At 43.0% G+C, this 13768-nt stretch overlaps 1 protein-coding gene across 3 annotated transcripts; it reads right to left on the bottom strand.

The window, feature by feature from the left end:
- Window positions 1–5729: 5729 nt before the first annotated feature.
- LOC148828607 (high mobility group protein B3-like) lies at window positions 5730–11396 on the bottom strand. 3 transcript variants are annotated; one of them, XM_088924988.1, is made up of 5 exons: window positions 11302–11396; window positions 8684–8870; window positions 8262–8398; window positions 7945–8119; window positions 5730–7098 (listed from the first exon to the last, which is right to left on the bottom strand). In XM_088924988.1, the coding sequence occupies exons 2-5, from the start codon at window positions 8831–8833 to the stop codon at window positions 6937–6939; spliced, it is 624 nt and encodes a 207-aa protein (XP_088781114.1). In that variant the 5' UTR covers window positions 8834–8870; window positions 11302–11396; the 3' UTR covers window positions 5730–6936. The 3 variants fall into 3 exon arrangements, with proteins under 3 accessions (XP_088781114.1, XP_088781117.1, XP_088781115.1); XM_088924991.1 differs by lacking the exon at window positions 11302–11396 and adding an exon at window positions 11222–11274; XM_088924989.1 differs by lacking the exon at window positions 11302–11396 and adding an exon at window positions 9970–10080.
- Window positions 11397–13768: the final 2372 nt, after the last annotated feature.

Below are 13768 nucleotides of genomic sequence, written 5' to 3'. Positions count from 1 at the left end.
TTTACAACTGGTAAGCCAAAGAAAATCATATTAAAAAATGTAATAGTGTCTAAGAAATGGTCAATATATATATATAAACCATAATAGGCCTTAAAATATGCTAAACCAATGTTTATTGCAGTCATTGTGCTCATTAACAGGTTAGTGGGTGAAGGTCTGTCATGTAGTATATACAACAGGGGATAAAGTACATTTTGATAAAATCTTGAACTGTTTTGACATAATGCTTATGTGGGCATATATTAATTTACACTGCTGATGCTCTAGAATACTCAACACATGTAAATTGTTGTTTTTACACTTCCTAATCTAGGGTCATTTCATTCTGGCACTTTTTCTTATTTTATGATTCCTGGTAGAGTTCACGAAGAACACTAGAGTTCAGAGAGGTGAGTTGTTTGTGAAGGATGGAGTGCACAATGAGGGCAGAATACCTTAACAGAACAGAGCATACCTTGGACAACCGCTCCTGACTAGATATACTGCTTAGTATTACAGAACCAGAGATAAACATTCATATTTCAGTAAAATAATGTTAGAGTATATGTTGGGAATGTACCTTACATGCCAGCTTTTGACAATACAAGGAACTGTGGAACACAAATAGAAATGACTAGGTAGATGGATGTAGTTCAATTGTCACTATAAAAAAAACTGAATTTAATTCTAATTATATAATAGTATATACATATATTAGCAGGTGACTTTTGTCTTTTCCCAGACAATATCGTCTTATTCTGCCCTAGACACGCAACAACTGCCAGCCAAGTAGGAAATATTGCTGCACACTGCCACTAGCCCCAGCCAGAATGTTTCCCTTGTTTGTAGCTTTGCGTTATTTCTGAAAAGTTCTTTCCATAGTGCTTGTCCTCAAGAGTCCCAGCTTGGCTATTCCTTTTGGGTTTTATACTGCTGTTGATTTACAAAATGCAGGACTGGGGTTGATAGAGGTTAGTTTTTCCATGTGTTCTCCTCTTCTAGATGGAGAAGAGGAGATCGAGAAGATTTTGTGTCTCCTGTCACTTTTTGAACACAGACAGTTCTGTTCCTCTTACCTGGATGCACACAACAATCGCAGTCTCTTCTGGACCAACTTCCACGACTCTGGCTAGTCTCAGCGTTTGGATCAGGTCTTTGTTTCTTTGTTTCGGAAGCAGGATATGCAGACCTGCACCAGGTGTAACCTCGAATACTGTTCAATGGTGTGAAAACTCTGTTAATAGTTAATAGGTTTAATAGTCAATACTGTTCATTCAGCTTCCCTGTAATCCCTACGTCTGTCATAATAATACCTTACATTTGTATAGTGTTTTTCATCTCTAAGTGCTTTGGATATGGGAGGGGACCCGTTTTATCCACCACTGAAGTGCAACCCCACCTGGGTGACATTCAGGAGATCTCATGTACAGGAGATCGGGGCTGGACATGATACAACTGATCCTTGCATCCCAGAACAGAGATCTGTCTGCTCTTTCAAAAAGCCAAATTAAAGCTTGGTTAATGCATTGGCATCCCCTAGTGGTAGGAAAAGGGACACATGACTTTAAAGAACTTGCTCTGTCCTGCATTCTGTATTCTGTATTTGTAAACTATTTCATTGTACATTTTATTGGAACATAAGCATTTCCTAAATTACCGAGCAATGTCTCTCTGTGTTCTGTTTCCACACATCCACCTTTTTTTTCTAGAAATGACTGTATTTGATTTCCACAAGCCACTGGAGGAACTGGGCCCTTTGTAAGTTCATTAACCCTTGTCCTGGGCACCTAAACACCTGCTGGACCTTATTTCAGGCAGGATCCTCAATTAGCCAAATCCTTAACTCAACTGAGTTGTTTGTTTGGAACAAGTTTTATTTTCTACTCAAACATTGTTGAGGCACTAAAAGATTATTATTATTGGGTAAGAGAAGGGTTTGATTATGCATCTGAGAGCTCAGCTGGAGCAAACTCCAGTGGGTGTGTGGTAACCAGAGCCAGAGTTGGTAACCAGTATTTTTCTTCTCTCTATTAATTCAGACTTTAGTATGTGAAGTATGTTATTAGTTGTAATATCATGTAGTTGCCTTGACAGGCATGCAGTCATTTATTAAATTGTGAATATTATGGTTGGTAATACTGTGTATTGTGAATACTTTTCAAGTTATGGGGGTTTGCTTAGGGAGACACTGGGATGGCTCTGAATCGGAGGGTGGGGGGGTCGTTATTTATCTTTAATAGGATCTTTTCACCACAAGATGGAGCTATCACCCAAATAAAGAGTTCATCGTCGAACGGTTTCTGTAATAAAGAATTTCCATGTGGACAACGTGAGCTCCTTTAGAGTGCCCGTGAGCTTCTTAAGAGTGCCAAGAAAGGTTACCAACAATAGGAGACCCCATTTTCCAGTTCAGTTGTTATAAGCTAAATAGTCCCGGATGTTCTTACCCATCCAGTTGTTTCTGGACTTTTCAGCTAAACCAGCACATGTAGTTTGTTTCAGATAATACATTTTAATTTTCTGGTGAAGCACCTCCTATTTCCAGTCCTATTTTCATAAATAAACTGTTATTTGTTGTATACAACAGGTGTGCAATGCTTCTTTTTCACATTAGAAAATAAGATAAAGCACAGTTTATATTTAAAATTATTATTTGTTCTGGTAGTTATGGCATCGAGCAGGTCAGCTCAGACACCCCCTGTCAGAAAATCTGTACACTGGGACTTTGGATTAGAAATTCTAGCCCAGAGGGAAGAGCACCACCTACTGGTCCACCAACACCACAAACTGCAGCAGCCTGGTTTTCTTTGAAATTTCTCCCTCCCATCTATACTGACCAGGCCCAGCCTTGAAGAGCTATGAAACCAAATTAGGTCAAAAACAAAGCAAAAGTTCATTTAAAGTAGCTCAGGTAGGTAGGTGCGTCAGCATGCGTAGGCTGCAAAGAAATAAGTAAAGGTTTATTCCATGCTGAAAAGAGACTAAAAGAAACACAACGTTTAGGCTGTGGAACCTTCGTTGGGTATACCAAAGAAGTGCCCCTTTCAGCGTGGAATAAACATTTACTAGTTCATTTAAAGTTCACCAATACAGAGCTTAGTTGACTAAATGGGACAGACAGTTCTTTGACAAAAAAAAACCCATGAGCACCAGGTTTCAAAATCATAGCCGTTAAACTGTTGTATTGCTATTATGTGAAGAACACATTAAAAGAATGATTGCTAATCATTCTTCATTGTAGTTTATTTACTCCTATCTCAGTGCTCTTCTGCCCTTTTTGAAGAGCAATCTCGTCTTCCACAATTGCACGACAGGACTACACCCACATAAAAAAACACTTTCTGATCAATATTTAAATAGAAATCAGACTCCAGTGATGCGAAATAAGCAATCAAATTCATAAATGTCTGAAGCAAATGTGGCACTTGAGAGGGGGAATATGTGAATCAGAATATTAAATCTTTAAAAAGTAAATACTGATTGAACTAATTCAGTTCAGAAGTAATGCTAACTACAAACCCCAAGAAATCTGTTCATATTACTTGTACAATGCGTTTGCCCTTGGACACAGTCCATTCAGGATATAAGAAGGAACACGACAATGTTCTGTAGATCAAAATGTGCTTATTATCTGGTAGGTCTTTGAAAAGGAAATATTTGAAATGACCTACCAGATATTCAGTAAATACGAAGTAAATATTTTTTTGAAAAGGGCAGCGCTGTAAAACGACTTGCTTGCATGTTGTCACGTATCTCAGGACCTGTAGGTACGAACGCATCAGAGCGCAAGCTGTTTGTGTGTGAAACCACCGTGACTCCTATTTCCATTCCTGAGCTGTTGTCGTTTGCACCAGAAAGAAAGAGCGCTGTGGCAGCCACACCAAGAAACAATGCCTGCTGTGTCTTGCAGATGTCCCGCTTTAACACCCCGATCACAAACAGTTTAATCCTGCGCATTGTCAGCCGGCCTCGCCTTTCGTCTACCCAAGCGTTCAGAGCTCTCTGGCGACACAATCCCCAGCGGCGTCAACACTAAGCCCGTTCACGCAGCGACGGCTTGCTTTTTTGCCTTCAAATGCAGACACAAAAAAAAAACACGTAGCCTCTTTGATGGCCTCATCAGTCCACAATTAACTAACACAAAAGAGCCACGTACTGCACCCACAAGGCTGGGAAGCACTTCGACAACACCAGTCAACAGCTGATAATGCGTTTCCCCAGTCCACAGGCAACCTCTTCTCTTCCCCCGTCTCCTTGCTCATGGAGAAGGCACCACGCAGACGAGGAGCTCAAGCCAAAGGTTAGAAAGCCCAATTCCAGACACGTGCTGTCGGTTATTCCGCTATGACTGGAAATAGGTTGGGATAAGCTTTTCAGGCCTGTGCTCTTTTCACATTTCAATTATTTTGACAACTCCAAACATTTTAACTTCCGACTAGACACTGAAACTACAGTAAGTACCCTCCTTTTAAAAATGTTACTGAATGAGATGCGGTCTCCAAACTTTGTTTCGAAGTCTAAACCCTTCATTAACAGAACAGCTTGTCAGCTTCGTTTAGGGAATACTTTTGGACATCTTGTGAAGTTGTAAGTAGACTCACACCTTCTCCGAGAGATGTAAAACTAGAAAGCAAGCTTTTTGCCTGTTGCTTGCCAGGATGTCTCCCCAGTGACCTGAACAGGATGAAGGCCTTGGGAAATAAATTGATGGATAAAACCAAACAAGTCAAATGGCATGAAGATCAAGCAGAAGGTTTTCCGATGTTCCGATTGTTATTTTGACCTGGCTGAAGCCCTTTAGTCTCCCTTTTGTAAAGGGATTTATGGATCCAAGCTCAAAGAGAAAAGGAAATTGGGGGTTAACAAGTGGACATGAGAAAGACCACACACAGACACGGGTGTCAAAGACTAAAACTCAGTTTAAAAGCCAGCAGTCTAGAATCACGCAAGAACAAGCCAGTGTGCAATGAATTCTTGGTTGTTTGGCCTGCCCATTAAGAAAGCCCTTCCCCTGTCACAACTATACTGAAATACTGAAATGGGGATTACTAGAACATCCATCAGTCATAGCTCAGTATTGTATATAAGCCAGTTTCTACCTTTAAAATAAAAGGTAGTATATAAAAAAAGTCCCAATTTTCTTTTCAAGGCTATGTCCAACAAAAGCCTTCAATTCTCACCTTTTAATTAAGGGGAAGCAAAGTGGGTCTGTCCACAAGACCAGTCCTCTCACCTGTACAATTTTAATCATAGAAACACAAGTCTACATACAGTCCACACACACACACACAACACCCAAAGAAGGTTCCACAGCCTAAACGCTTCTTCTCTGCAGCATGGAATAAACCCATTTCTTGTTCCAGTCTACACATCTAATAGATAACACTACAGCAGAGCTACCAAGGTTTAAACTAGTAAAACAGTTCACCTACCACTCTAGTTTTACAGTACGTTTTTGCTGAATTAAAACATTATGAAAGATGCTGATCTCTGCTTCCATTGCAAGATCTCATTCCATGCATTACACTCAGCTCCATATAGGGTTTCATTCTAAAGCTTTACAATATGCAGCTTCCAGAAAAGTCAAGGTTGGTGGTTGATTTCTATGAGACCCTCCATGGAAATGGATCTGCTATGCACAAATGGAATTTTATTATCTCTGAAAGATGCGTATAAACAGCACACTCAGTTTCCAATAGTTTCTTCACAACACAGGACAATAAACTGGAAAAAAGCAATCTGAAGAGATATAAAAATGTAATACTGTTTTATTAACTTCCAAAACATTGTAGCATCCTAAACATACAAAAAATGAAATCATAGTTTAGTTGCAAAGTCTTTAAGTACAGGATTAACATCAACAGCTGCACTTCCTCTCCATTTGAAACAAATGGGAGTCCTACAACAGTTTAAAAAAACACACTTAAAACCCTTAAAGAAAAAGTCCACAATCTTTCATGCTATCGCACCCTTCCTGTACCAAAATTGCTGCAGAATGCTAGTTCGCTATATACAAAGACACTTGAAGCTAAAGAGACAGCCAACGCAGTGTAAAAAGACACCAGCCTTTTTGTAGCACACACTGAAAGTGGCAAGTTCTAGGCCAGGGCAGTCCACTCCCGACAGCACGATTCCATTACAGGACTTTGCACCTTCCAATGGATTAACCTGGGTGCTGAAGATCATGACAATCACCGAGAGTCAGCTGGAGCAAAGACGTGGAATGGAACAGAATCAGCAGGGTCGAGGGCCTGTATCAAGAATGGGTGTGCACAATCCTGATCCTGGAGGGCTGGGCAAACCTGCAGGTCTTCAGTCCAGCCAAGCTCTGAACTACTTAAAAATCAGCCCACTTCTGGTTTAACTGGACCGATTCAACTTCGGGTGCTTTGAAGAGGCCTAAAGAGGAGAAACTCAGCACAGACACACCAGCTCTCCGGAACTAGGACTGGAGACATCTGGCCTAGTCCGTTCCCCAATTTCAGGAATGTCAAAATATTGGTACGTCTCTTACAAACTATATATCTGTACAATTTAACACCCAGGAGAGAGAGAGAGAGAGAGAGAGGGAAAAAAATCTAAACCAATAATCATATACAATTACACACCACTTTACAAATTCTCTTTTAAAAAAAATATTTATATATATATTGCAATGCTACAACTTATTTAAATGCTTCCTGTTACTTAGCCAGCAATATACAATGAACCAGGAGAACACTGGAGAAATCAGAAGACATTCCTACACACAGTGGGCCTGGGCAGATTGTACACAGGGGAGGGATAAGATCAGGGGGGGACAAAAATCACTTGGTGGTGAAACTTGCAGCATGGCGTACTAAGCTAAACTTTATTGGTTGAGCACAATAAGCAAAGGGTCTCTAAAGAGGGATGGGGCTGGCGCTGTAATTTCCAGTGTTTTCCCTACCCCATTGCAATCATGCTGAAAAAAAAACCCTATTCGTCATCATCTTCATCGTCGTCCTCCTCTTCCTCCTCCTCTTCGTCTTCTTCCTCCTCATCGTCGTCATCCTCGTCGTCCATGCCTTTCTTGGGGGCTGCCCTGGGGGCCATCTTGGCTCCGTCCACCTTGCCTTTGGTTTTGTAATCGGCCACGTCCTGCAAAGCACACGGAGGCCGTTAACCCAGGCCGAGGCAGAAGACACGGCAAACGGAGCCGCTCTCTCGGGCAGAGTGTAAATGCAAAGGCGTCGCATCAAAACTAGAAACGTTTAACAGCACAACCGTCACCCAGCCTGGGCATGAAACCAGTGCAGCACATTTGTAGGACAGACTAATTAGCTGGCAGCTATATAACCCTGCAAAGCACAACTGGCAGACCACCGAAGATAAGCAGGTGTGAGCCTGGCCAGTTCCTGCACAGGAGACCTCCTGGGAAAAGCTAAGGTTGCTGCTGGAAGAGGTTTTACTTAGGCCAGCAGGGGGTGCTCACCCTGCAGTCTATGCAGGTCCTAATGCCCCAGTATAGTGACCGAGGCACTATACTGTAAAAAGGCACCATCCTCCAGATGAAAAGTAAAAACGAGATACTGACTCAGTGGTCACCAAAAATCCCAGGGTGTTTCTTGGGGGGAAAAAAGCAGGGGTGTTACCCTGGTATCCTGGCCAAATTACCAGTCATGGCCCTGCTAATAATCCCCATCTCTGAACTGGCTTCATCACTCTGTTCTCCTCCCCACTGATAGTGTGGTGAGCACTCTGGCTGCCATCACATCATCCAGGTGGGCTACACTCTGGTGGTGGTGGAGGAGGAGGGGAGTCCCCATTACTTATACAGCTCTTTCAGCACAGCATACTGTTTATTAAAGTAAAAATTTCTGCAGTGTCCAGAAAAGCACTCTATATTAATCCTTGCGCTTATACACACAGCGATGCAGATGAATAATTCTGAAAGCTGCGTCAACAGCTAGGTTTCAAGCTCTTTCTAAAGGTGTAACCAGCTACCTTCTTGTATTTCTCCTTCAGCTTTGTGGCCTTGTTCAGATAGGGCTGCTTGGCCCCATCAGTGAGGTTATTCCACATTTCCCCGAGCTTCTTGGCCACCTCTCCGATGCTGAGGCTGGGGCTGGTGGCCTTGATTTTGGGGCGCTGCTCTGAGCAGAAGAGAAAGAAGCCTGACCTGCGAGAGGAAAGAGATCCGACGGTTTATTTACAAACTCAGAGTGACCACAGACAGCCAGGTCCCACAGCAGGACATGGGCCACACATCTGCTACCCACGATGCACTGCACACTGCCATAAGAGGAACCGAAGGAACGTACGGTGGTCTCTTGGGAGCGTTGGGGTCCTTTTTCTTCCCACCCTTGGCCGGCGCGTAGTTCTTCATTTCGCTGTCATACCGGGCTTTGTCCTGCTTCGCCAGATCGTCAAACTTGGACTTCTCCTTAGCCGACATGGTCTGCGAAATTCACAGCCAGAGAAGAAAAGACATTCAGCTTCTAACTCGAACGAGAACGCACGTCCCTTTAACCCATACGGGCCCTTAATCTACCTCAAACAACCCCCCCCCCCGCAAACAACAGGCAGCACTTTCCTAAAACCTCTGCGGTAACAGACCCACTCTCATCAGGACATGCGCAAGATCAGAGAAGCCAAGGGTCACCCTTGTGTCTCATCCCCCCCGGCAGAGTCAGGACTGGAATAGGCCCCGCTAGCCCACATGGTTCCTTTCCTGGATGCTCACCTTCCACCTGCCCGAGCACTTCTTGGAGAACTCGGAGAAGTTGACAGGAATCTCTGGGTTCTTCTTCTTGTGCTCCTCGCGGCACGTCTGCACGAAGTAGGCATAGGCGGACATCTTGCCTTTGGGCTTCTTGGGGTCTCCTTTTGCCATCTTGAACTGCTCTTCCTGGTGATCCTCACTTCCTGAACTGGAAGGGAGAAGGGAAGATGGGTCAGAACCCCACGTGTGTGGAGGCGAAGCTGTGTGTGCAGCCATGTTACTGTAAACCGATATTCACCAGGCTCCCCGCAAGACGTCCCATTAAAAAAAAAGTTAACGAATGTCTCCTCTGAATTCGCTGGTAAAGACAGAGCAGCTCCCCGCCTTACATGAACTATTCAGGGAGAGATCGTCCAACTGTTCGTCATTTTTTCCTCAAGGCTAAATACCTTCTTTGTGGACCTTATGATCTGTCCCTACAAAGCATCTATACATTTGAACTCTCGAGTTCTATCAAAAAAATTAAACAACCATATTTCTTAAAATATGGATGTTAACGACTTTGCGGCAAACGCCTGAGGACTCACGGGAATGTAGTGTAGTGGCCCTAATTCAGAAAAGCAAACCATTTATTAAAGTCACTATTAAAGCGAAAAACAATTCTAAATAAAAAAATTAAAAATAAGGTTTTCTGTACAACCCAAACAATTCACTTTGACCTACTTCTGCCGTCTTACGAATTCCAAGCCACAACCCTCGTGACAAAAAAAAATAGTTTTCACGAGAAATCCAGAGATTTTAGTTTAAAATGCAACGTTGGCGTTAACTAAGGTGGGAAAAATTGCCAAAATTCAACGTAGGAAGCACACAGCTCATTGCTTTAAAATAAGCCAAACTGACTTGGCTTTGCAAGAGAAGTGGAAAAAAATTCATCCACGATGACCCCAACCCCCCCACGCCATGTTTGCCTTGCCCCCGCCCCGGACTCGCCCTGTCCGCAAGTCCGAGCTCCCGGACCGACACGGACGCCGGTCAGCCTATATCCCTTGCAGCCGGCTCTCCCCCGCTAATTCCCGGCCAGCTGTAGTGGAGATAGGCGCTGAGCACACGCTGGGGCTCCAGCCGGCGCCGTCCGTGCAAAATGCAAAGCGACTCATCAACACCAATAATTCATCTTCCATTTTGTGAAATGCCTTCGCATGAAAGAAACTGCCCCTCAAATCCAACCGCCTTTCATGCTTTACGCTTAATTTCGAAGAAACTCCGCTTGATTTTAAAGTTTAAAACTCGCTTTCTGCAAACCTTACTTTTCTCCCAATACGGGTATACAGTATCGGCACTAGCAGCAGAGACAAGGGCTAAGCTCGCTGTTCTTTGCAATAGCGCCCATTCACTAAAATGGCTTCTGTTCCAGCCCTGCTAGAGGGAGGCTTAAGGCAGCGCTGTGCAACAAAGCGACACACACCCCCGTCGTGTATAAAACCCCATCCTAGCGGAATATCTCCTAGCATCGCTGCCGAAACGGGCCTTGGCCGTTAAAAGAAAGCCATCTCTTTTCATTCCGCTATCGGGTGAGCAGCGGCGAGGCTGGGTTTTAGAGTATTTAACTGTTTTTTAAAGTTGTATCCCGGCCACCACTTGGTGCAATGCTGTCTGGTGAAACACAAAGACTGTGCACGCCAGCCATTTCTATACTTAGTCATTCGCGTTAGAAGAGAAGAACACAAAAATCACAGAAAAACTCCGAGGATGCCATTCTCTTTGACACCGAAAGTTAAAGATAATCATTTCGAGAGAAAAACGAAGGCGTACGCTTGTTTCAGGTGCCGGACGGGGGGGATTTTCAGCAGGCGTTGCTCAGCTCCGCGTCTGCTATTAGAATAGCGTCTTGTCAATGGCTCTAATCGCCAGCCATTTTAATAGTCACTACGAAGCTCGGAGATTAAAACACGAAATCTTCACCTCCCGAGTATTTTTCCCCACGGTTTCTGACAAGCGGACATTGAGGAAGAAACGATCCGAATGAAAGCGAATATTTTCAGGGACCAACGACTGAAACTAAAAATATTCGCAGCAACTTAATATTAAAAAGGGCCGTCTGGTTGTTACAGGCAGCCTACCCACCATATTCACACAACAGCAGCAATGCGTGTGGAGAATACAGGCTCCGAATTACGGCTTTTAGTTCGATTTTACAACAGTACTACAAAAAAGAAGACGAAACTATCAAAAACGCGGACTAACATTTCGTATAAAGAGGAGCGCATTTATTCTGACCTCAAAAGATTCCAAATAAATCCGACGAGATTTAATACCGATCTCTCCTTTTTCGTTTAACAGTTAATTTCAGCTGACAAGCGATATCGGATAACAAAATCAAATTGCACCAAATGAATATACTCTACTTACAATATTTATAGCACAATAAGAAACACCCGACTAGTTAAAAATCCTATTTATCGCGGCATTAACAGCAGTTTTGCGAATAAACGAAAATACTCAAATAAGATCGATATGTTCACAAAATATGAACGCAGATCATAAAATAAGATCACCTACACTAGAAAAGCAAAGGACCCCGATTGTTATAGCACAATAAATCAACACTTTTGAACACAGGACTCGGGAGAAGCACGTACCTTGTATTGTTTGCTCGTGTGGAATCGCTGGGTCTCGCTTCACTCCTCTTAAGGCGCCGTGCACAGCCTCGCGCTAGCTCAACACGAGACCGGCCTGATTGGCCAGCGGCCTCACTGTTTTAAAACAACCTCCTCAACCCGGGATTGGCCGGCGGTTAATGAATATTCATGAGGGCCCTGTTCTGATTGGCCGACGTGGGGGGGCGCGTCATTCCCTCCTCTTTGAAAAAAAGGCGCGCCTGAAAGTTTCCCTAGCACATAAATAAAAAGTTTAAAGGTCTCTATGCGAACTGCGCTACAGACTGGAGCAGCGCAAGGTGCTGTTCACGAGACAGCCCACGCAGCATCTTAAATAAACTCCTGTTCGTGCACAGCGAAGCTATGATGCTGAAAAGTTTAAGAAAGAACATTTAAGCACGTTGCTTTCATTTTACTATTATCAGAAGTCAGAATGACATAAATAAAGGTAACAGCAATACGATTATGACGGTCAACTGGAACATATCAGTGAAGTACTTTTAATTATCTTTTCCTAGAAGTAGCAAAATGACAGTCAGACACAGGAGGTGTACTTTTTCTAAAACAAGGTTATTGGTCCCATATTGATGGGGTAAATTCGATGTTGAGCTTTGGTTAAAAAAAAAATAGTTTTAACAAGTGGTATACAGTTAGAACATGTTCCTACATTTCAAAAATGATAATAATGGAAACCTTGTTGCAACTCTTTAAAATAAGCCTTAACACCTGCTTGTTAAAACAACCAACACACAAAATGATTAAAAAAAAAACTATTCTTCTTTAACTCATAGAAGTGTTTTAAAGCCAAGAGGCATATTGCCTGCAAAGTCAAACTCACCAGAGACTTGATGCACACCTCGCAGAGTTGTAGTCTCCCCGAAATCCTTCTGGGGTGGTGTGACATTGCCTTTGAGGTTCCCCTGGGAGGGCAGGGCAACATTCATACTCAAGGGAAGTACTTGTGACTGTATGACACAGAAAACTAATGGTACAAGAGAGTGTTACTGGCATACTGGCAGCCCAGTACGTGACCTCCTGCCACAGCCTGAGGAACAGTGAGTCTGTCTCCCAATAATGCTCCATCTGTCTACAGTATATGTAAATGTTATGATATGTCTTGTAAATGTCTGTAGATTTTATTTTACTTTTATTTTTTGTTTTGTTTCATGTTAATATTTGCTTTGGCAACACTGATTGTACCCATCAGTCAGGCTAATAAAGCACCTTGAATTGAATTGAATTGTTATGCCAGATGCATCCATACAGGTGATCTAAAAGGTCCATGAATATCCACGAGCCCCTGTTCTGATTGGCCGATGTGGAGGGTGAGGGCATCATTCCCTTCTCTTGGAAAAAAAAAAAAGGCGCACCTGAAAGTTTTCCCAAGCACATGAATAAAAGTTTAAAGGTCTGGGCAAACTGCAGGACAAGACTGCAAGACAGCCCATGCGGCATCTTAAATAAACTACTGGGAGCATAATAAAACCTCAGAATGAGAACAAGCCCATTAGAGCTCCCCATTTTCCTCTGTGCTAATTGATTCTGTCCCCATGTCAAAATTAGTTTTTAAGGAGCTCAAGGCTATTTGGATGGACAGCGTGGTCCAGATATTCACCACCTTATAGCAGGGCTTAGTAATCCATCCCATATGATAAGAACTCGCTCTGTCAAAAATAAGATTTGCTTTTTAATTTAGTTTTGAATTACATCATTGTGGCTGGCTTGCAGGTGGCAAGGTGGTGCAGAGGTGAGCACTGCTGCCTCACAACAATGAGGCCCTGGGTTCAATTCCTGGAGTGCTGTCTGTGTGGAGTCTGAATGTTCTCACAGCCTCCACATGGGTTTCTTCTAGGTGCTCTGGTTTCTTCTCACAGTTCAAAACCTTCTGGGAAAACTAGCCCTGGCGAATTGACTTCTGGGAAAACTAGCCCTGGTGTGACTGTGTGCGTGTCTGTATCTGTATGGGCCCAGTAATGGACTGGCATCCTGTCCAGGGTGTATCCTGCCTGGTGCCTGTTGCTTGCTGGGCCATTCAGGATAGACTCTAGCATCCCCATGACCCTGAATTGAATGAAGCAGTTGGAAAATGGATGGTTTACATGCTGAACATAATTTGAAATGAGTGCTAAAGATCATCTTTATTTACTCTAATTACAATTTTGAATACTTGGTCAATACTCATTTCCAAAGTCTTTTACCGAGTCTGAGATTATTATTTACTTTCATGTCTGCCTTCAAAACTCACTCTCCTTGCCCTGTAGAGTCTTTTTGTTCTTCTTTGGTCTTTCTCCATACTATTTTATGTTTGTATGCTGTGAAGACCAGAACTGTATAGTTCACAATTGTTCTTGACTTAGGAACGTAAAATTCTGGTTACAAATGAAAGGAGGAGATCCAGTCCATCTGGCTCATGTTATAGTAGCTAATTGATCTGAGGATCTCATCCAGC

The sequence above is a fragment of the Atractosteus spatula genome, chromosome 9 (genome assembly GCF_055471065.1).
Source record: "Atractosteus spatula isolate fAtrSpa1 chromosome 9, fAtrSpa1.hap1, whole genome shotgun sequence".
Taxonomy (NCBI): Eukaryota; Metazoa; Chordata; class Actinopteri; order Semionotiformes; family Lepisosteidae; genus Atractosteus; species Atractosteus spatula.
The sequence above is the reverse complement of the archived record's forward strand: the minus strand, read 5'-3'. Positions and strand labels throughout refer to the sequence as shown.